We start from the raw sequence: 22084 nt of genomic DNA on the forward strand, positions 1-22084 counted from the left end.
TAATAAGACTTCATCCAATTAAAACAAAATGATTAAATAGGAATTTACGATATTCAATTCATTAGTCAGCAAAAGTTTCCTTGTGTTACGATCTGGTACTTCCAGCTTCATGGCAAAGAAAACAACCTTAGAATAAGAACGGTAAGTATATTCAGATACATCAATGCTTACCTGGGAGAAAAGATGGCCATCCTCTTCCCGATGGACAAGATTGGAAAGGTAACAGTGCACCAAAAGGTGGGAGTCATCCAGGATGGTATTAAACCAGCGTCTTGTGGGAAGTAGGGCCTAGAAAAAAATAACACAGCAACAAGTCTGCTGATATTCTAGAGGTGAGGTCTACTGATACTTAACTCAGAAGTATTGACAATCCTTGGACTCATTTCTCCATTTCCTCTGCCCACAACCCCCAACGACAGTCAGCAAGACAAAGCTGAGAAACTAGAACAATCAGTTTGTAAATCATTCATTTATTCAAATGGCATAATTTTACAGAAGATGTTTTTGCGCTCGTTAGAGGTTACAAATTAGTTATTAAGTGGAGATAGAATTTGAATGAAGATCTCATGAGTGACTGTTAGTCCAAATTCTAATCTGAATCCAAACTCTAATTCTCATGTTAAAAAAAAAAACCCCTCTTGAACCTCCCTGATAGCCTAGGAGTTAAGTCTCAGTGCTATCACTGCTATGGCCTGGGTTCAATCCCCAGCCAGGGAGCCAACCCACATGGCAGACCTCTCCTGTCGCACCAGCTGCTCCCCTCAGCAGTGTATGTCAGTCAGTCTGCCTGTCCTGTTTCCCACTCTGTCTCTGGTGAGTCCTCTCAGTATTTAACCCCTTGAGATAGGGACAAAGGCCTGTTTGAGGTATTAAAGAAATATTTCATACATTTAATCTTAGCTCCCTTAGTGTTCATGTAACAAAAAAAAAGCTACTGCTCATTTCTTACCTCCAGATCAATCATAAGTTCAATGAATCTTTCGCAGTAGTGAACTTTGTCCATAGTGACAGTATCTAGACATAACAGAGAAAACATGTTAGAATATTCTCACTTAGGCCATTCTGAGTATTGTATCTTAAAATTGGCAGTTTTTTAGTTATTAACATTAATTGTCTCTCTCTCTCTTTTTTTTTAAAGATTTATTTACTTGTACATACAAGAAGTGGGGTATACAGGCCAGAGGTGTTGGGGGGTGAGAGAATTCAGCAGAGACAGGGTAGGGAACAGAACAGGCATAATGACTGAAATACACTGCTGAGAGGAGCAGCAGGTGAGTCAGGAGAGGTCTGCTGCGCCATGTGGTTTTCTCCCTGGCTGGGAATTGAACTCATGCTGTAGTGGCTGCAGATAGCTTCATAGGTTGTGTCTTACTTAACCCCTTGCACCACCAGGGAGGCCCCTAACTGTCTCTTATTTATCAGGATTGGACTTTGATTCAGAATAAGGACTCCTCACCTATATTCAAATAAGGCTGTTTACTCTTGTATTTAGCACATAAATCAAGAAAATGAAAAAAACCTAGCTTGGGTAAGACATTTTAAAAATCAGAATTGCAAAGATTTTTTTTTTTAAAGTTTATTAAAAAAGTCTGTACCAAAGGATTTTCAAAGTACTTGGAAATATAAAAACTAGAATGGCAGTTTCACATCAGTTTTTGCTTTATTTTCCTTATTGTCTTCACACACTAACTTCCAGAACTCTCATGTACACAGACATGTGTATATACATATAAATACAAAGATATATACAGCTATGTCTACATTTATTTTTAGAATACAAAGAAAACGGGTGGAAAAGAGAGCTATATATACCAAACAAATTAAAGCAGCAATTTTTTATTTTTTTCTTTGCTCTGTACATGTATATTTTGACGTTAATATGCCAATAACACAGAGACAATAAAATATCCTTTAAATCACAGTCTCACATTAAGCTATGTTGGGCATACTATTTTTAAGAATATTTTTGTTTTTAAAATTACAACCTTGTGACTTGACATACTTTCAGCGTACAAGTTGGTATTTTTTTTGGCTAGGAAAACTGGCCTACCATTTTATGAGTTAAAACCATCCTGCCAAGATTGTTTCAGTTAAAAAGGAGATAATTTCAGGGTTCCTACTGCTGCTGAGACTAAGGACTCCCAGATGTAACTAACCCAGTGCTACACCTGTAAAAATCACCCTACAAATGCTTACATAAATCCATTTATTTATCTGCAGTATACAAGACAATGGAAAGTTTTATGTGAAGAATTATGAATTTGTTTGTGAATAATACATGGAAATGTTAACTGGCACTTGCCCATAAGCCAGACTTTAAATATAAGAACTATAGAGTTTAATAGCTGGAATAAACCTTGAAAACATCTATTCTAGGTCTTCATTTTCCAGGTTAGACCCTGACTCGAAGAAAGTACAGAACGAAATAATGACTGATTAGAACTGGAATCCAAGTTTTCTGAGACATAGTCTAGGTCACACAGCAATTGGAACTAAAGAATTTAAAGAAGCAACTTTTAAGTTAAGTCCATTCAAACTAGTCCTCTGTTGTTATCGTTTGTTCTTATACTATCAAAAGAAAATATTTTCCAAAATTTTAAAATTGAGGAAACTCCGTATTCTGTATCTTTATTTATAGCACGAGAAAATTATTAGCAACAACAGTCGCTAATATTTTATTATTTAAAAGTGGAACAAAATGCTGGGTGCTCAAATTCTGAGGTCTGGAGGACAACACTGAATGCTTTTATATTAATTGGTTCTGCTAGGCAAGTGTATTATGTATTTTTTTTTCCCTTTCTTCTGACAGCAGTCCTGACCTCTCTGGTCATCCTTTGCAGAGTTCATTTATAACAGCTGGTATGGACATGTTGTTTTCAATGATCCTGTAAAATCCTTCTTGTAGTTTTTTTAAAAATTAGCTTTCTGCTTCCTAACTATATAAGCCATGATCTTTATACCCTCTCTGGACTGCACACTGTTTCCATCATCTTATTGGTTTCTTGTGCCAGAGAGCGAGCAAATAGTGATTAAAGCTCAGGATCCATCTAAGAATTTTCATTTTCTTACAATATATAAACAACATTGCCAACAGTTAGTGATTTTATGGGTTGTTAAAATTATTGCAGGCCTTGTTACTTGTTTTAAACCTTTAAAACCTTGTTTTTGAATCTTTCTACATGAACCAAGAAAAAACACCCCATAGATACAGCTAGCTGTACATTGATTTTTATGATCCTAATTATTAGACATTAGCAGTTCTAGCACTGATTATTACACTATTTGTTCCAAGAAAATGAAATCCAAGTCATCTTTCCAAGTATAAGCTACTTAACTAAAATATTTAAGAAAATTTAAGATATTTAAGATATAAATATTTTATATGTAGTTTTTTTTTTCTAAAGATTTATTTATTTATTTATTTATACAAGCACTGGGTACAGTCAGAAGCGCAGGAGGGTGAGAGAATTCACCAGAGCCAGAGCGGGGAGCAGAGCAGGCAGACTGACGAAGTACACTGCTGAGGGGAGCAGCGGGCGGCAGGAGAGGTCTGTGCGCCATGTGGGACCCTCCTCCGGTGGCCGGGGAGCTGCCGGGGATCGAACTGGCGCCGCATAGACTGCGGGCAACTTCGCAACCCAGCTCTCAACCGCTGCGCCAACGGGGAGGCCCCAAGATATTTAATATATAGATACAGATTATTAAATTTAGATTTAATATATAAATATTTTATATGTAGATATAGATATTTTAGACATAAATATTTAAAATATTTAAGAAAAAATCATCATGCTTGTGATCTAATTTACATATACTTATGTCATGTAAATTAGATCACAAGCATGATGATTTTTTTCTTTATATTGATAATATTTTGCCCCAAATCAACATTTACAGCATTTATATCTACTCCTTACCAAACTGTAGATATGATTTTCAGTTATAAAATATTACTTGGAGAATCAATTTGTTTTACAAGTAATTCTGTTGTACTTCATTTAAACAAAGCTACAATCTCTAATGGAAGATATAAATATGATCTATCTACACAGCTGTGGTTTGATTATATTTCACTTGGGAAATGTTATCAACCAATGGGATATCTTACATTGCTTTTGTAGACCTTTATTTAGGTAAACATTATTCCATTTGCATTCACTAAATGTTTATAAAGAGCTTATAAACAGTGTAATGTAGTTAACACCTCTTGACATATAGTTATGTAACACAGGCACATAAATATACATCTCTATAAATAATATAATCATGGCATGTTTTAAAGTATACACTCTACATATTGTATAGTTATTGTTTTCACAAATAAATGGAAGCCATGACAAAAGGAAATCCTTTCATTTTCTTATAGCTACATCTCAAAAATAATTCTTCTCTTCTCCTCCAAACAGTATTTGATGTCACTTGAAAACACTATTTAGCACCATATTACAAATGTGATAAGAACAGTCTGTATCATATTCACCACTGTATCCCAGAATAAATAACCCTTACAAGGTCTTGGGTCTTATAAGTAAGCTCAGAAAATATTTGGTAAAAAGTGAACATTTCAATTACCATGTTGGTGCCTTCAAAATATGTGAATTTTTTATGGTAAAAACACTTTGCTCACCTCCTCAAGGCAAAAAACCTTGAGGTGAAAACAACACCACAGCACCCACTATGAACAGTGGATTTGGAATAAAAAAGAAAAATGTCAATTCTTAAGCAATCACAGTACTTAGTAATATAACTGAAAAAGAGAGAACACACCCTTTGTCATCCTAATTTAAAATCATCTTAGGAGATTATTCTATAAGGGCATCTAAATGATAGTGTCACAATTAAGTGGAAAAAAAATTAGTTACCAGAAAGTGGGACCGATTTCAGCACAGAGATAAACTTCTGGATGAGTCGTGAAAGAAATCTTCTTTCTTGATAGGCCCTAAAAAATCAGAGAGATGATGCTGACTGAATTATCTTTGAAAAATACTTACTTCAAAAGTAAATTTCAAATGTTGAATAAGTCTTTCTTATAACATTCAAATGTTAAACTTCTGCCCCAAAACCCGTTCTAATATATTATGAACACACAGCTTTTTCTTTGTATGTAAATATAATACTACATGAAGAAAGAGGAGCCCCATTACTGACCCAGGAGGCCAGCTAAGACAGCGTCTATTTTTCATAGCTGGGAAAAAAAATCCCAAAGTGAGATATTGCGGAAAAAAGTGAGATATTTGAGAAAAAAATCCCAAGGTGACTGGTGAGGTCAAAAAGAATTTAAGTTTTGAGTAGGGAAGGGGAACTAAATCCAAGTGGGAGCTACAGGACTGAAAAAAAAAAAAAAAAGTATATGTAGACTATTGTCCTAAATGAAAGAAAAAATAGATAGAGCTAAAATGAGTTATAGGCTCAAGGGAAGTGAGTCCTGAACATATATACATAAGCAGAGAAAAAGGAAGTAGAAAAGAGTAATTAAATATGAAGAAAGAAAAAGGATTCCTAGTGGAATAGCGGTACATAAGGTAGAACAACAGGCTAGTGCCAAAGAGAAAAAGGGAAATCTCTTTAAGAGTTTGCAGAACCTTTCCCTGTTTCCTACTAACAGCACTTTGCTCCCATTGAAATATTGCAAGCACAGACTTTTAATCAACTGATAATATTACTATTAAAAATATGCCATAAAAGCTGATGGCTGAAATTATACACAGTGAAATCTGCTGTTGATAAAAACATTAATTTTTGTAGAAATAGCTGACTTATTCTTAAAAAGTCCTTGATAACACCTAAAAAACACACATAAAAATGTGCTGATAAAAGACAAAACTCATGCCTGCTTGCTTCTTTAATCCTTATAATCAACATTATCTAAGGCCCACAGAATAATAAAACAACATGGAAAGAAGCTTTGCCAACATACTGTTCTCTTGCTTCTGGATCCATTTTTTCATCATTCTTTTTAATCAAGTTCCAGAATTTTCTTAGCTTAGGTGTCTTTTTTAACTCTAATTCCAATCGTGCCTGAAAGAGTGATATATTACACCATCACTAACCTCAAGTTTACAAGGATAAAAAGCAAGTCGACTATTGTTGAGTACAATGATACAATATAGAGCAATGGGATAAACCCTAAAGAAACAAAGCAAAACTTGAAAACAAATAACTACATTTTAAAAACCTATTCAAATCTAACTCTTGTCAATAATAAAAAAAAAAAAATCCCAAAGAAACTGCTTTTTCTAGTGAAGATTTTAAGTCCAATAATTAAATTTCTATATCATTTCTAAATTATTTAAATCTGAAAATATGAGCATTAACACTTCAAAGCATAATCCCAATTTAGACTTAAATAAGGATACCATTAAATATCTAAAAATGTAGACTCTAAAGAAAGATATTATCATATATTCCTTTTTTTAATCACCAAATTTTATAACACAGATGTATGACTTACAACCCCTCAAAGGTAATATGTATATTTTGGCACACTTATCAGAAGCTATGAACATGCAAATTAAAATAGATTTAAACAAAAAAAAAAAAATAGATTTAAAATTCTTTGAATTAAATTCAAAATTCGGATATTTCTAATTTATTACTTTTCTAATTCCCTATTATACTTAATAAAATGTTATTTTATTTTTAAAAAGCATAATCATTAAAGTTTGACAAATACGGGTTTTAAAGCCATGTTGCTAACAACCATCACAAGTAAACAAGTACATATCTATGTCATCATATTCTCTTTTATGGCATTTATCATTTTTGAACTAATTATTTATATGTGTGTGCTTTCATCCATGTCAACCGAATGAACTTGCAGATGTGGGTATCTACAAAAACATACATGTCCATAGGAAACAGAATTCTGAATAAAGTATTATACTGAAATTTCATAGTATTAAATTAACTTTATTCCCTAAGATATGTTAATTTGACTTAGATACTTGCACATATTATTCAATAAAGACCTGATGGAAAAAAGGAAGGAATTAGGGCCTCCCTGGTAGCACAAGGGGTTAAGCACCGCACTTTGAGGCAGTCCGCCGCCTCTGCAGCACGAGTTCGATCCCTGGCCGGCCAGGGAGCAACCCACATGGCGCAGAAGACCTCTCCTGTCTTGCCTGCTGCTCCCCTCAGCAGTGTACTTTGGTCAGTCTGCTTGTTCTGTTCCCCACTCTGTCTCTAGTGAATCCTCTCACCGCCCCCGCCCCCCACATCTCTGGCTGGTACCCCATATTTGTATGCATAAATAAATAAATTTTCAAAAAAAAAAATGTTCTCTTCCAAAACGTACATAAGGATAATCATTCTCTGCTAAATGAAACCCTCTTTTCTATGGTTTCAATATATAGCACCTTGTTTCATCTTACAATATTGAAAGTAGGTTAAACATCTTTTAGCCTGGACATAAAAACTTTAAAAGTAAAAAAACACCACAAGTACAATAAGATAATGCAGATTATCTTGACAAATTTTATAAGCAGGAAAGGGGCTTTTAGCCACCATTTGTACACCTATATTAAAGTTACAGTCCAAAATTCTATGTTCTGCTCATCACACAGACACAAGCTTCTAACATTTAGATACTTACAGACTGTAAACCCATCCACATTGGAAGGGAGATAAGCTGCTGTACTTGACTACGAATCAAGTCTACTTCCTGTTTAAGGCAAAAAGAAAACAAATTTATAAACACACCAGCATTTTAACACAAGTCTCCATATACGGAACATACTCCCTTCCTAAGTCCAGGAGGGAAACCATGCCACAGATACTTTCAAGTTACAGACAGACAGCACAGAGCAAGGAAAACGTTGCGTTGCACACGTGCAACTTCCACACTTCCAGCTGAAGCGAAGAAGGAGACTCTCTGCCTTCTTTTTCAGTTTGTATGGTCTAAACAAGTGTCCTTTTTATTGTATATTTAGTGCCACTTTTTTTTCAGCTTTATGCTTTTTGGTGGTAATTTTCTTATTTAAATAGTCCCCAAGCACAGAGTTGAAGTGTGGTATAACTGTCCAAGGCACAACAAGGTTGCAATGAGCCTTACGGAGAAAATACATGGTTCATATTTTCAGTCCAACCTAAGTTATACTGCTATTGGCTGTGAGTTCAAAGTTAATGAATCAATAATATATCTTAATAAGGTATCTTCAAACAGAAACACACATAAAATCAGTGGAAGAAAATGTGACTAGAGGCTTATAGGAACCTAATCCCATAGTATCCCTAGTAGCTATGGCTCAATTTTAGCTAATTCAGAATTTGTAACTAACTTACAGAACACAATCACCTCACATAATGAGACATCACTGCATATTAATACACACTAAAAAAATAAAAATTAAGCATTTTGGTAAAAAAGAATAAAGTATTTCGACATTAAACTTTTAAGATAATGATACCTAATACCACACTATTAATAGTAAATAAAACTTGTTTAGGTTAATTTCTGATAAGAGAGCTATTTGTTTCTATTTACTCTATTTAGTTTAGTAAATGTTAAAGAGCTAACAGTGGTACCGCTGAGGGGCATCACAAATCATTCCTATGCCTTTAAGAGACCCATGGACATAGTACATGGACACAGGTAATGACTGTCCATCCATCAACATTCAGTCTTCAGGACCAGAAAGAACTCTGTGCTTTCTCCTGTATGAGTCTAAGGGCACTACTAATTCGGAAACTTTTTATCTTTAATAGGTACATTCCTTCAAATAATCACAGTAGGGAAGCACAAATGAAATATTAATTATTGCAAGTTTTTAAGATAACATTATGAAGGATGGATATGTATCACACACAAGCGATTTCAAAAGTTTATCCGCAGTTGCACTTGATCAATCAACTCGACACACAATTCTCTACTGATCTGCCAGTTGTGCACAGGCATGACGAAAAGTAATGAATGTAGGATTTTGTGTGCAGTTTGTGGCACAGAACTCATTACTGAAAGCTCATATTTAACCAGAGTCTTTGTCTCTTCTCATCTTTGCACTCCACACCTTTGGAAAATTTCAATTCTCATCATTTTTCTTAGAATCTATATAGAAAAAAAGTCCAAATCTATTAAAATGTGAACAGATCTTATTAAATGGTTTTATTGGGAAGTCATTCAAAAAAAGCTTTGAGTATTATCCTTATTCACCACCAGCATGGATGAGGAGCTGGCTACAGAGACAATCTCATCTACATTCAACTTTAAACAGCAAGAAACATTGAGATTTCCCCCAAAAGATAAAGCAAAATTACCAAGCTATTGAAGCAATGATCGAGAAAAAGCAGTAAGACTGTCTGTTCATGGAGAGAAAATTCACCATCAGTTTCAGCTAATGCCGCTTTTAAGATGCACTTAAAAAAGAATGGAAAATGGTCTGGTTTCTTCTTAAAAGTCTGAAAAGAGAAAGAAAAAGGATTCATTTTGAAATGGCTTGCTCACCTCTTTTTTGCTCTTAAACAATGGTAAATTTGCTAGGAGTCTATTAGCAAAATGAAATAATTACAAAAAAATTATTAGCTTACTTATAATTAGTGATAGCAAGTCAAATAAATACAGGTTTCTGTCAGGACTTTGAGAGAGCTGCAGAGACCTGGTAATGAAACAAATGGCTTTAATTCCGTTATTCTTTTGTGGATTATGCCCATATTTCGCTTTTATTTTCTTATTATTTTTTTAAGATTTATTTATTTATGCATACAAGAACTAGGGTACAGGCCAGAGGTGTGGGGGTGAGAGGATTCACCAGAGACAGAGTGGGGAACAGAACAGGCAGACTGACTGAAATACACTGCTGAGGGGAGCAGGGATGAGTCAGGAGAGGTCTGCTGTGCCATGTGGGTAGCTTCCTCGTGGGGGATCAAACTTGTGCTGCAGTGGCTGCTGATAGCTTCATAAGTTGCATCTTAACCTCTTGCACCACCAGGGAGGCCATTTATCTTCTTATTAAGGAACTGAAGTGCTTTAATTCTTTTGACATTATAAAAAAAGAAGTTTAGTAAAAGTTATAGCTTTCCCACTCTAATCTAAAGGGCAAACTCTCGTGTTTTGTAGTAGCTCTTTACTACTGCATATAAATAAGGTTAAAAATAATACTGTAATATAATAAGCCTCTTTGATCCTCTTTCCCATCTAGTTACTGTCACATCTCTTCTTTCACAGACAAGTGCTTCAAATGTGTGGTCTACATGAATGCTTTTCATTCAGTTCTCTAAAACACCCACAGAACTCCCCTAAAGACGTCAGCACTGTCAAGTTCAATGGACTCCTACAAACACTCAACTCCTTTTCAGTGTGTTCAGGGTGACTCTTCCTTTGTCCCTTAAATCATAGTTTCTGGAGTTCTAGCCTCATTCTTCTTCCTCTACTGCAACCTCCATATGCTAAACACACATTTTCAGTTCACAGTTCTCTCCTTAGTTTGCATATTCCAAAGGCAATTTGAAACAATATATCCAAAACTCGATTCAACAACTGTGTACCTTTTGGGCCTCCCTGGTGGTGCAAGGGGTTAAGTCTCACTATTAAGCTATGGGCAGCCACTGCAGCACGAATTTGATCCCCGCCCAGGGAGCTGACCCACATGGTGCAGCAGACCTCTCCTGTCTCTCCGGCTGCTCCCCTCAGCCGTGTATTTCAGTGGCTCTGTCTGTTCTGCTCCCTACTCTGTTTCTGGTGAATCCTCTCACCCCCCCACACCTCTGTTCTAGACCCTAGCTCTTGTATGCACAAATACATAAATCTTAAAAAAAAATTGTGTACCTTTCAAAGTATTCCTCAACTTTCTATTACTTATCTTAGGAAGTGGCACTATTATTGGTTATATTCAATTGCCCAAGCCTGTTATTGAAAATAACATCCTTGGGCCTCCCCGGTGGCGTAGCGGTTGAGTGCTGGGTTGCAAAGCTGACCGCAGCCTCTGTGGCACCGGTTCAATCCCCAGCTGCTCCCCGGCCACCGGAGGAGGGTCCCACATGGCGCGCAGGCCTCTCTTGCCGCCCGCTGCTCCCCTCAGCAGTGTACTTCGGTCCTTCTGCCTGCTCTGCTCCCCGCTCTGGCTCTGGTGAATTCTCTCACCCTCCCGCGCTTCTGACTGTACCCAGTGCATGTATAAACAAACAAACAAACAAATAAATAAATAAATGAAAATACATGCCTCTTAAAAAAAAGAAAGAAAGAAAATAACATCCTTTCCTAATGCTACTTTAATTATGAAATCTTAAATCTCTGTGTATGCTTTCTTCTTAATCTTTGTCATTTTTCTACTTCACGTCCTAATTACTAAAGCAGTCTTAATGTGATATAAACTGAACAGTTCATTTCTCTAGTTCCAAAAAATGTCCCCACTCCCTTCCTAAAGTAGTTTGAAGCAACTTCAAGAAATCCTTAAGATTTCTCAAAAAGACACAAGGCCCATAATATACTTTGGGCTCTCATTTGCCCTAAGACTGCTGTCATTTAATGAATATTTGAGATGTGTTGATGGTGTTATCTCAAAGTCTAATATCTTCTCACTTTAGAGACCATTCCCTCAAAAGAGGTGAGCACCCATGCCTTTCCTTCATTTAAAAAAGTGTGACTAGACGGGAAGAAATGCTTCTAACGGACTGACCATTTCATGGAGGCCAAAGGAAAAACAGACCTCTCGGACCTCCACTGACCCAACCTCTTCTGCACTAGCACAGAGAAAATGTCAGCACAAAGCAAAAACAGATCCCAAATCAGGGACAAAGAGAAAACTAAAATTATTATATGAATACCTATCTTGATATTGAAAACACGACTTTATTCTATAAACACATATTCATTGTTAAGAAATAGACATGGAAAAATTCTCATTTGAGCCTGAAATATTTATGCTAATTAATGTAATTTTACATCACTTTATCTTAGAGACATCTTTGTTATCCATGTCATTCTATGTTTCAAGCACAAAGCAGAAAAACAAATCTACACTCATAATTTTCTAAGGTATAATAAATTAGTTTGAAGAAACTACTTAAAGTGAAAAAACTAGTATTTTTTTGTACCTACTCTTTTTCTCAATGTTTATTTTATTATTAAGTAAAATTCTGTTGTAAAAGCATTATTTATTGGGACTCCCCTGGTGGCACAGGCAGTTGAGCACCGTGCTGTGAAGCTGTCCACACCTTCTGCAGCGCCGGTTTGATCCCGGCCAGCTCGGGAGCTAACCACATGGAGCGGCAGACCTCTCCAGTCTTGCCCGCTGCTCCCCTCAGCAGTGTATTTCGTCAGTCTGCTTGTTCTGTTCCCTGCTCTGTCTCTGGTGAATCCGCTCACCCTCCCACACATCTGACTTGTACCCCGGGTTCTCGTATAAATAAATCAATCAATCTTTAAAAAAAAAAAAATTCTGCTACTTTGAAATGGCTTAAGTGAGTACACAGTGAAAGATATGAAGTAATACAAATCTTACCTCCCATGCAGGAACATTTTCTCTGAACTTCTCATTCACCATACAGCAGATGGACATTAAGTAGGCCTTGCTGGATACCTCTGGAGAGTAATTCATCCAGAGATAATTTTCAAGATACTGGCTGTAAAGAGTAAAAAGGCAGAGAATATTTCATTAGTTACTGCCGCTCATTTTAATATGTCACTCAACTGGAAAAGCATAGTTATTTACAACTTTCTGAAAATATTTTGAAAATCTGTATTTATAATTTGAGAATCCTTCACAAACTAATCTAAGTCACTGCTACCACAAAGGTAAATATAGTGAACACAGCTTTGGAGATAAAGTCTTCTACCTTCAAGTAAGATGATGTCAAAAGTTACTGCCATCTAATTAGCATCATTAGAATACTGGATATTCCCTTATTTAGGGGTATGCATGACGTGAATAAAAACAAGCTATCTGACAAGTACCAGCGCTAAGCTCTAAAACAAAGTGATATGAAAGGCAGTTTTTTTAAAAAAAGATTTATTTATTTATGCATACAAGAACTGGGGTACAGGCCAGAGGTGTGCAGGGTGAGAAGATTCATCAGAGACAGAATGGGGAACAGAACAGGCAGATTGACTGACATATACTGCTGAGGGGAGCAAGGACGAGTCAGAAGAGGTCTTGCCATGCCATGTGGGTATCTCCCTGGCCAGGGATTGAACTCGTGCTGCAGTGGCTAAGGAAAGCACGAAAGGTTGCGTCTTAACCCCCTGCACTACCAGGGAGGCCCATGAAGGGCAGTTTTACAGGTAACTATATTTGAGACATAAATACTAATGCATATCAGGACTAAATGATTTCTAGAAAGTAAGAGACAATCAAAAAGAGGCTTCATAATACTTCATTTACAAGGCATCCAACATAAGTCAATTTTCAATGAAAAAAAATGCAGTTTTCACCTCAAGATACCAAAATTCATATTTTAATATTTTGGTGAAAATTCTCCTAAACAAATTTAAGTATTTATGATTTCCAAAACATAACTTGGTCATTTCTTATCATTCCGGTAGTTACTAGCATCAATTACTATACTGAGTTGTAAAACAGTCTCAAACACTAGCAAAACCAAGCAGGATATTTTGCTGCTACTTTAAATCATTCCACAGAATTAAATGTTTTAAATACTGCTATAGTTCTATACATTTTCTACTTCCTCTTATGTTTTAAAGTTCTGCTCCATTGGTATTTCCATGTACCTTCCATATACCATGTATTACTCCTTCTTGTTTAGTTTGCAAGAACCTAAGAAAGTGGAAAAGTAGGATTTTACCTAAAATAACAGTCAGAAGGTTCCAGGTGGGAAACTAGAGTGGTCTTTTCATAATTAAAATGTATGGAGCTTCATTTCATCCTTTTCTTACAAGTAAAATTCCATTTTCCTGAATTATGTCCTTAAGAACTTCTGTCAGCAACAGACTTAGCATTTGTCTGAAATTTCTTTATTTCATGACAGTTAACTGGTTATAAAATTCTAAGTTGTGGTGACTTTTTCCTATGTACTAGTCTCATTCTATTATCTTCTGTTACTACAACCTACAGTCAATCTATTTGTCCGTGTTTTTTTGAGAAATTAAATCTTGCTTTCTCCAGCAGATTTTAAGATCTTTACCCTGTCTTTGTTGTTTTGCAGTTGCTATGTAGAGTATTTCAAAATCTAAACAACTCATGTGCTTCAATGGTAGAACTTCTTTACCATCATCTCTTCTAAATAAACACTCCCCCACATTCCCTAAATCTCTTCTGAAATTCTACTGATCTTCTTCATTCTAGTTTGTATATCTCTTAATTTCCTTTTATATTGTTCACCTCAATTTCTCTTGCTATTATCTAATTTCCTCAGATCTATATTCCAGTTCACTAATTCCCTTGGTGGTTGGATCTAATCTATTTAATTTGTCTACTGATCAAAGATTTTATTCCTCAAATTTGTTTCCTCCCCTAATTCTCTCCATTTTTAGTGTCCCAATCCTTGTTCACGCATTCTTTTTTTTTAATACCCATAGTAATTTAAAAAATAATGATGAGAGTTAATATTAGGCTTGGAAAGGGAGGAAGAGTATCTAACCCCATTCTTTGTTGTTCCAACTGATTCTTGTGGATTATTATCCTAATGTGCTTTGTAATTTGGGATTTGAATGCATCTTTACCAGAATTTAATCTATGAGGAATTTTTCTAGTATAGTTGGAATACATATCATTCCAGAGTGATCTTTATATTTGTTTTTGCCAAATGCACCAGGGGATATCAATGGTTTGCCAGTTTTTAATAGGAATGTCTTGTCTTGGGTGTTATCTCATTGCATGGCAAACTCCAAACTTATTCTTTACATTTTTTTTAGGTAAGGAAACTGAGGCTCTGAGAGTCAATGATTTGCCCAAGGTTATAAAGACACAGATGATACAGATCTGATTCCAACTACACTGCTTTTCTCCAAAATTAAGGCTTCATCAATATTTCCCTGATCCTGTTTTAGCAATTGCAGCAAAAGTAATACAATGATATGTATTTCTGTAAGTTTCATTAGCAAAATTCTTTTTTTTTTCTCAGTTTATTCTTGTACCTAGTCACCTTCTGCAACCCCTCTTACTTTTCACTCTAGCAAGAGACCACTTATCCCTGCTACAAACTTAAGACTACTTATGTTGGAAGGTTGACACAGAAAAAAATAACACTTTCACAAAGAAGTTACATTAAAGGTTCTAATAGGTACCATCTTTCACTATCTGTCACTGGTGCCTGCTATTTGTTCAGAGCTTTCTACTTCAGTTCTAACAGTTCTTGACTTTGGATATTTGCCACAATGATAGATTTCTGATTTATTCTAATTGTGTATCAATATCCTCTTGATATTTTTCTGTCTTGAAAGATGGCATGACCTTATGGAATGGGATATTAACTTAAGGGGCAGATGGTTCCAATTTCTAGTGGGAGTGTTCTCCTCTACACAACAAGATTTTACTTACATTATTACGAGGATTAAATGAGACCAAGCATTTGCTAACACAGTTCTTAGAATACAGTAGGTACTCACCTTATTAGTAAATTCATAACTGTAACTTCAATTTCCTTCTTGAAAAATGTTAAAGCCACCTAATTTATGCCATTTTTGTGAGGATCAAATCAGTGTAGGTAGGAAGTAACATTTCTTAATACAGAGTCTCTAACCTCTGATAAAGACTAGACTTTAAGGTATTGTGGAAAGACAGAAAAATCTGAGTTTAGCATTAAACACTGGCATCCCAGCTCTGTCAATAACTTAGGTCTGTTATCTCAAACAAATTATTTAGCCTCTTTAATATCAATCTCTTTTTTAAGTAAATGGAAATGATAACACTTAGCAAAGTTGCTGGGAGGGCTTTACGTAAAATGGCCAATACTGTGCCTAGCAGAAGAAAAGTATTCAATAAATGGCAAACACTACTATTATCAACAGCAATGGAAGACTGACCTGCTGGTCAGTCTACTGGCCTCACCTGGCTGCAACATAATCAAATCTACCCTTATAATCTGAACGTTGTATATTCTATTTTGTCTGAAATATTAACATTACAAGTGATTAAGTCAGAAGAAGACTACCTCAGTAATAATAATTTTCTTGGCAGGAATAAAAGGGCTACAGAATGCACTCCAATTTACTGATGACTAGATGGTCCATGTAAGAGTTCTGAATTGCTAAGCACACACTCTCTGAATTTGAGAGAAGCAACTCTAACAATATGTTATATTAACAACAGAACATGATCTCTGAAAACTAAAGATATCACACACATATTCCAAAGCTAGCCGGTCACAAAAATATAAAACTTACAAAACTGAGTTATTTCCTTAAACACTCAAAAAATTAGCTAAGTGTTAAATCACATTGTTATCTTTAACTTCAAAGTAAAGCCTTTCAACTCACCTAAATTCCAAAAGCATTATTTTTCTGATGGCAAACCTAAAAAGACAAAAGCAGATAGTAAAAAGGCTGAGAAAATACAAACATTTCAGAGTTGTAAGGGCAGATATATTTTGAAATCTTGATTTAATACTGAAATATTGACCTTTTTTTAATACACATTGAAAAAAACAAATTATGCTTTAAAATTTGCTGTTTCAGGGTAGTTCTACTTTATTTTTAAAAACTAAATTAATTTTGAGATCCTAGCACTAATCATTTATACTATAAGAATATAAAGAACTGCTTGATTTAATTTCCAGGTACCTCCAAGGGAAAAAAGGCTATATGCAAAAAAATGTGTATTATGAGAATCTTAACGTACACTATTAAGCTTATAAACTGTCACATTGGACAACCTACAAACAGTAATAAATCTCGTATCAAGTCATTTCCTAATAATCAAGCTTTCTAGCCTAAAAAAATGGATCACTGAAATTTTTAAATAAACACTACATTTTATAAGTTACAGAAGTGAACTTACCTTTTTGAATCTGGAGATTTGGGGGGCACAATGCAATAAGTTCACTTAAATTATTCAAAATGTGTACAAGAAAAGAAAATGGCTGTTAAGAGTGCCATGATAAATCTTTTTAAATTAATTAATTATTTTATTTGGGGTAACACTAGCTTACATTATTGTTGGTATTTTATTTCTTTTAAGTGGGGCACAGGCTAGAGTCGCGGTGGGTGAGAAGATTCACCAGAAAGAGCCAAGAGCAGGACAGGCAGACTGACTGAAATACACTGCTGAGGGGAGCAGCGGGCGAGACAGGAGAGGTCTGCTATGCCATGTGGGTTGCTCCCCAGCCGGTCGGGGATGGAAATCGCGCTGCAAAGGCCACAGACAGCCTCATAGTGCTGCGCTCAATCACCTGCGCCACCAGGGAGGCCCTATTGTTGGTATTTCAGAATGACAGGCTCTTTCCATCAGGTATTGCCACGGGAAAGCACCCACCACCAAAGCACCCATAATCCATTGCCACATTCCACTGTGCTCCCTTCCTTCTTTGCTCTCTTAGTGAGTCAGGCCAATCAGTTACTTCTTTCAGGAATGAAAAATAACATAGCCAAGTTTATATAATACAAAAGTCCCTGGCAGCTTTCAATTATTAGTTATGTAAAAATTATATTCAAAGAAGAAATACTAATCGTAAACATTTAAATGAAAAAACAAAATAAGCAATTACTCTCCACTGGAGAAAAGCCTGTTCTAAAGAGGCAGAAAACTAGTTCTGAAGGCTCAAGATAATTTTCAGATTGGATGACCCTTTATGTACAGCAGACCCCCACCCTTATCCATGGTTTAGTTTTCCGCAGTTTCGGTAAAGTGCCATCAACAGTGATCCAATATACCACCTACTACAAGATATTTTGAGACAGACCACATTCACATAACTTTTATAACAATATTGTTATAACTGTCCTGCTTTATTATTAGTTACTGCTATTAATCTCTTACTGTACCTTACTGGTAAATTAAACTTTATCATAGATATGTATGTATGGGAAAAAACTTAGTAGATATCGGATTTGGTACTCTGCAGTTTCAGGCATTTACCGGCAGTCTTGTACCATATCTCCTGTGGATAAGGGGGGGGCTACTATGTAAGAAAAAGTGATCCTAGACTATATCTACCCACTCATTTTTAGTTAAGTTTTCTCTGGCAATTTCATCCAAACCCACCCACAGGCCAATAAGCCATACATTATACATATGCTCAAATAGCCTGTCTTCAGTATGGATTTTTGCCAGATCCTTTAATCTAAAATTGTAGTCCCTGTTACTATACCCTAACCACAGGTGATTTTAATTCTGACCTGCTAACATTACATAACTGCGTAACTCCCATTGGACTTAAGCTCCAGGGGTAGAAACTTTACCTGCCATGTCCACTACTGTACCCTTAACACTCAAATGTTTGATACAAAACAGTCTCAACTCACTTCTCTCTTCTGAGCTCTACACCTATATAAAGGACTGCTTATTTTGCATCTCTACTTTCATGAGCCTTTAGCACCTAGAGTGAGTTAATAATCTATATCCAATTCTAACATCAACAAGCCAAAGTCAGTCACGGCACCAATAATTATCCAGCAACCTCAACCAAAAACTTTGGCATTATCCTTGATTCTTGCTCCTTTTCCTGACCTACCATACATTTAACTACTTACCACCTCTTCAGTTCTATTTCTTTCAAACTGATAACTCCTCTGCATCACAACTTTCCATACTAGCCCAAGTCATCACTATGTTGAATCTTACTATAATATTCATTGATCTAACTATCAATAATTTGCTGTCTCTTGCCCCCTCCAAATTCTCTTTGTAAAACATCATCATGATGCTTACAACTCTCTTCCGCTACCCACTGATCCTCAAATAAAAAACAAAATTCTTAACATTGTTTTTGGCCTACGTCTACAGGTTCACAACCAGCTTTTTACCTTGACTACCATGAATTTATCTTCATAATATTTAGTAAAATTTACTTCCTAACACTAAAAAATATCAAATCAAATTTTATAACATCTATGATATTCATAATACCTTACTCATGACCAAACCAAAACAGAAATTTTTTTTTCCCAAGTTTAATGACAGTTTGGAAATTCAGACAAGATACAATGTGGTTCTACTTAAACTCTATGTATAAAAATTAAACTCATTCCTACCTTGATTTGACAATCTCTTTTTCATAAATTTCTTCAATGACCTGTTATCAAAAACATTAAAAATACTTAATATCATTAAGTTTTTTCAGACTCCAAATCAATAGTTTTCAATTACTGAGATCAAACAAAATAAGTTAGTTTGAGAAAGCCACCAAATATCAGTGCAAGTGAAACAATACTTCAGAGATTATTTCCTAATCTCATTCCATTCCTTAAAATATGAAAAAACAGAAAACGAAGTAGTAGGAAAGATAAATAAAATGTATTTACATAAAAAGTCCAAGAGAGAATCATTAAAATGAACTCTTTGTAATATTTCTATGCAAAATAAAAATTCACAAGATTGGAATCTTTTATTAAAACTTAATTTTAAAATGTATCAGTGTTATTAGACTCGAATTACAAGTTGTGACAACGTACTTTCCAAAGCCAGACAGAAAGCAAATTAAAAGCGTAGAGACATAATAGAAGCAAGTGTCAACTGTTATATTCAGTTTTCTAAATGTATTGTGATAAAGCCTAAGAATTTACATTCATTTGCGTTAGGGTGAGTAGTCATTTACAGTAACAATAAATTAAACTTAAAACAATCTAAGATTCCTGACATGAAAATCCACACCTATTATTTTTTAAAGATTAATGAAAATACAAAATATTACAGTAGAGTTTATATCTGGCTGTGACCTTTATTTTTTAAGTCTGACTTACATATTCCAAATATTCTAAGGTAATTATTAGCCTGAAAATTAGAAGACTGTAGTTTTAACTTTTGAAAAGAATATGGAAAGCTTTTTTGAAATTAATTCTTAAAAAGAGATACAAAGAGCATTCCTATTTAAAAAATATGTCACAAACCAAAAATACTTACCTTTATATCAAAAGGTGATTTTTTCTTGATATGGGGAGCCCAGTATTTACATGCTAACTGGAAAAGTAAATAGCATAAACAGTAAGTCACAGATTCATACCACTGTAAAGCTAGACAACTGAGATCATTTAAAGACAATCTGCTTCTTAACAGGGCGCTACTGGCATTGGGGGACAGAGTAATTTTACCTTCTAAAGGGACTCTAGGTTTACGAAGGCCAGTTGGCATCCTTGGTCCCAACCTACTAAATGCCACTAATGCTCCAAACTGCTCCATCATTGTGATTTAAGAAAGCAAAATGTACTTTCCTAACCACCCTTAAGAAAACAAGTAATAGGGGAAAGTTAATAACTACAGTCAAGCATCTTCAGTTCAGAGCTAGGGAAACCCAGGTCTAGACAGATTAAGTGAGCTGCCCACCATCACAATTAGTTAAGTCAAAACTAAAAGTCAAAACCACAATCAAAATCTTCAGGAAAGTCGATTTTTAAAATAATAAATCTTTAAGTGACGAGAACACATCCAGACACAGTTAAAGTAAACCTTTAAAAACTGAAGTCTCTTAGCAGATTATTATAGAAAGTAAAAACAATGGTATATTTCAACAGATGAGCTTACCTAGACATTGTGAATTTTACATATATCTATACAATGTCACAGACACTAAAATGGATTGTATAACATAGAAAAATAATTTGGCCTTATTGATATGTTTTTCTTAGAGAAATAAACTATAAACTCTTGAAAAATACAAAATGCTGGCAAGCACAAAGACTCAGTATATTTATTAAAAAGGTAAACCTACAGTTTCAGGCACACAGAGGGCACTCATATAATAGCCGATGGATGGATGAATGACTGAAAGAAGTAAAATCTGAAATGTTCTCTCTTTTTAATTCTTCCCTTCGTTTTATAAATAAATTTAAATAGATTATCTTTTGTATTATCAATCATTTGATTGCTTATCTAGCTTTCTTTCCTTCCTGCTTAACAGGAACACTTAAGGGATGAGACCTATGCTATTTTTTGCTTCTGTAGCAAAGTACCTGTCACAGTCAATTCACTTGAAGAGCCTCCCAGTGCAGACAGACACGTGCCCGAGGAAACCTCTTGGTAATACTATAGAAACTTGTGTGACACTTTCCAAAATTATCAATCACCTCCAACCAATAGAAAATACTAGCTCACCCCCAACTATTCTGTGTTATCCTCATTTCTTCATTCCGATCCTTATGGGCACCGCACAGACTCAGCCATCTTTTTCTTACATCACACCTTTAAAAGAACTGAATCTGACTTGTTTTCATGGAGTCAGGGACTTCCAAATAAATATGAAAGTCCTGTCTTTTTATTCAAAGTCCCGCAGTATATCTCTACTTCATGAACAATTCAGTAAACATTTGTTAAGCACCTATCAAGTCTCTATTTTTTCTCTAAGGGTCTCCTTTCCTTAAGGTAACCTCTCTGTACCTTCTCTGACACTAACTGTAGGAATATATTGCCCTTCCCCCATACATGCTCTAGTCTCATGCAAAAGAGAAATTCTTTTCATTCTCCAGTCAGTATTGTTATGACAGCATAAATTTTTCAAATAAATCTTACTGAAGGACCCAAAAAAATTAAAATACAGTCACATACAAAAGTGAGGTCACAAAGTTCAACTACCTGATCTTTAAATTAAATATGTAACTTCCATATCCCATTAATTCAGTAATAAATTTTTAAAAAGTGACAAGAAAGAGAAAGCAGCAAAGGAGGGGGAGGAAGTAGAGTCCAAGAGGGAAGAAAACCACCTCCCCACCTTCCTATTTTGGTTTCAAAATCCATCTCAAATGGTACCTTCTCAATGAGAAAGTTCTTTCTGGAAATTCTTTCCTGAGACAAATGTAGCTACTTTATACTTTCTTCTGGAAACAATTCCCTCATAGCTCTATCTTGGTATGTGTCACACTTAACTGTGATGAGTTGTCTAAGTCTCTTTAAAGTTTTCTTCCACAGACTGTGAGCTCCCTAAAAACAAAGGCCACATTTTATTCATCTCTGTAGCCTACAGGAGCCTAAAACAGTATTTGGCAAATATTAGGTATTACTATTTAGTGGCACATGCCCTGGTATGTTCATTCATTCATTCATTCATT

The 22084-nt window shown here is 35.2% G+C and overlaps 1 protein-coding gene across 1 annotated transcript in view; it reads right to left on the reverse strand.

The window, feature by feature from the left end:
* The window catches only part of AQR (aquarius intron-binding spliceosomal factor), a gene marked incomplete at its 3' end in the record, with an annotated part of 88200 nt that overhangs the window by 62075 nt on the left and 4041 nt on the right, over positions 1 to 22084 (reverse strand). Inside the window, exons 2-11 of the mRNA XM_084239511.1 lie at positions 19947 to 20003; positions 19079 to 19119; positions 16367 to 16402; positions 12435 to 12555; positions 9253 to 9393; positions 7592 to 7660; positions 5918 to 6018; positions 4863 to 4939; positions 950 to 1014; positions 172 to 288 (exon numbers count right to left, since the gene is read on the reverse strand). Of these exons, the coding sequence (XP_084095637.1) occupies positions 172 to 288; positions 950 to 1014; positions 4863 to 4939; positions 5918 to 6018; positions 7592 to 7660; positions 9253 to 9393; positions 12435 to 12555; positions 16367 to 16402; positions 19079 to 19119; positions 19947 to 20003 (825 nt within the window). The remainder of the gene's footprint in view (positions 1 to 171; positions 289 to 949; positions 1015 to 4862; positions 4940 to 5917; positions 6019 to 7591; positions 7661 to 9252; positions 9394 to 12434; positions 12556 to 16366; positions 16403 to 19078; positions 19120 to 19946; positions 20004 to 22084) is intronic.

Source organism: Talpa europaea (genome assembly GCF_964194135.1).
Source record: "Talpa europaea genome assembly, chromosome: 8".
NCBI lineage: Eukaryota > Metazoa > Chordata > Mammalia > Eulipotyphla > Talpidae > Talpa > Talpa europaea.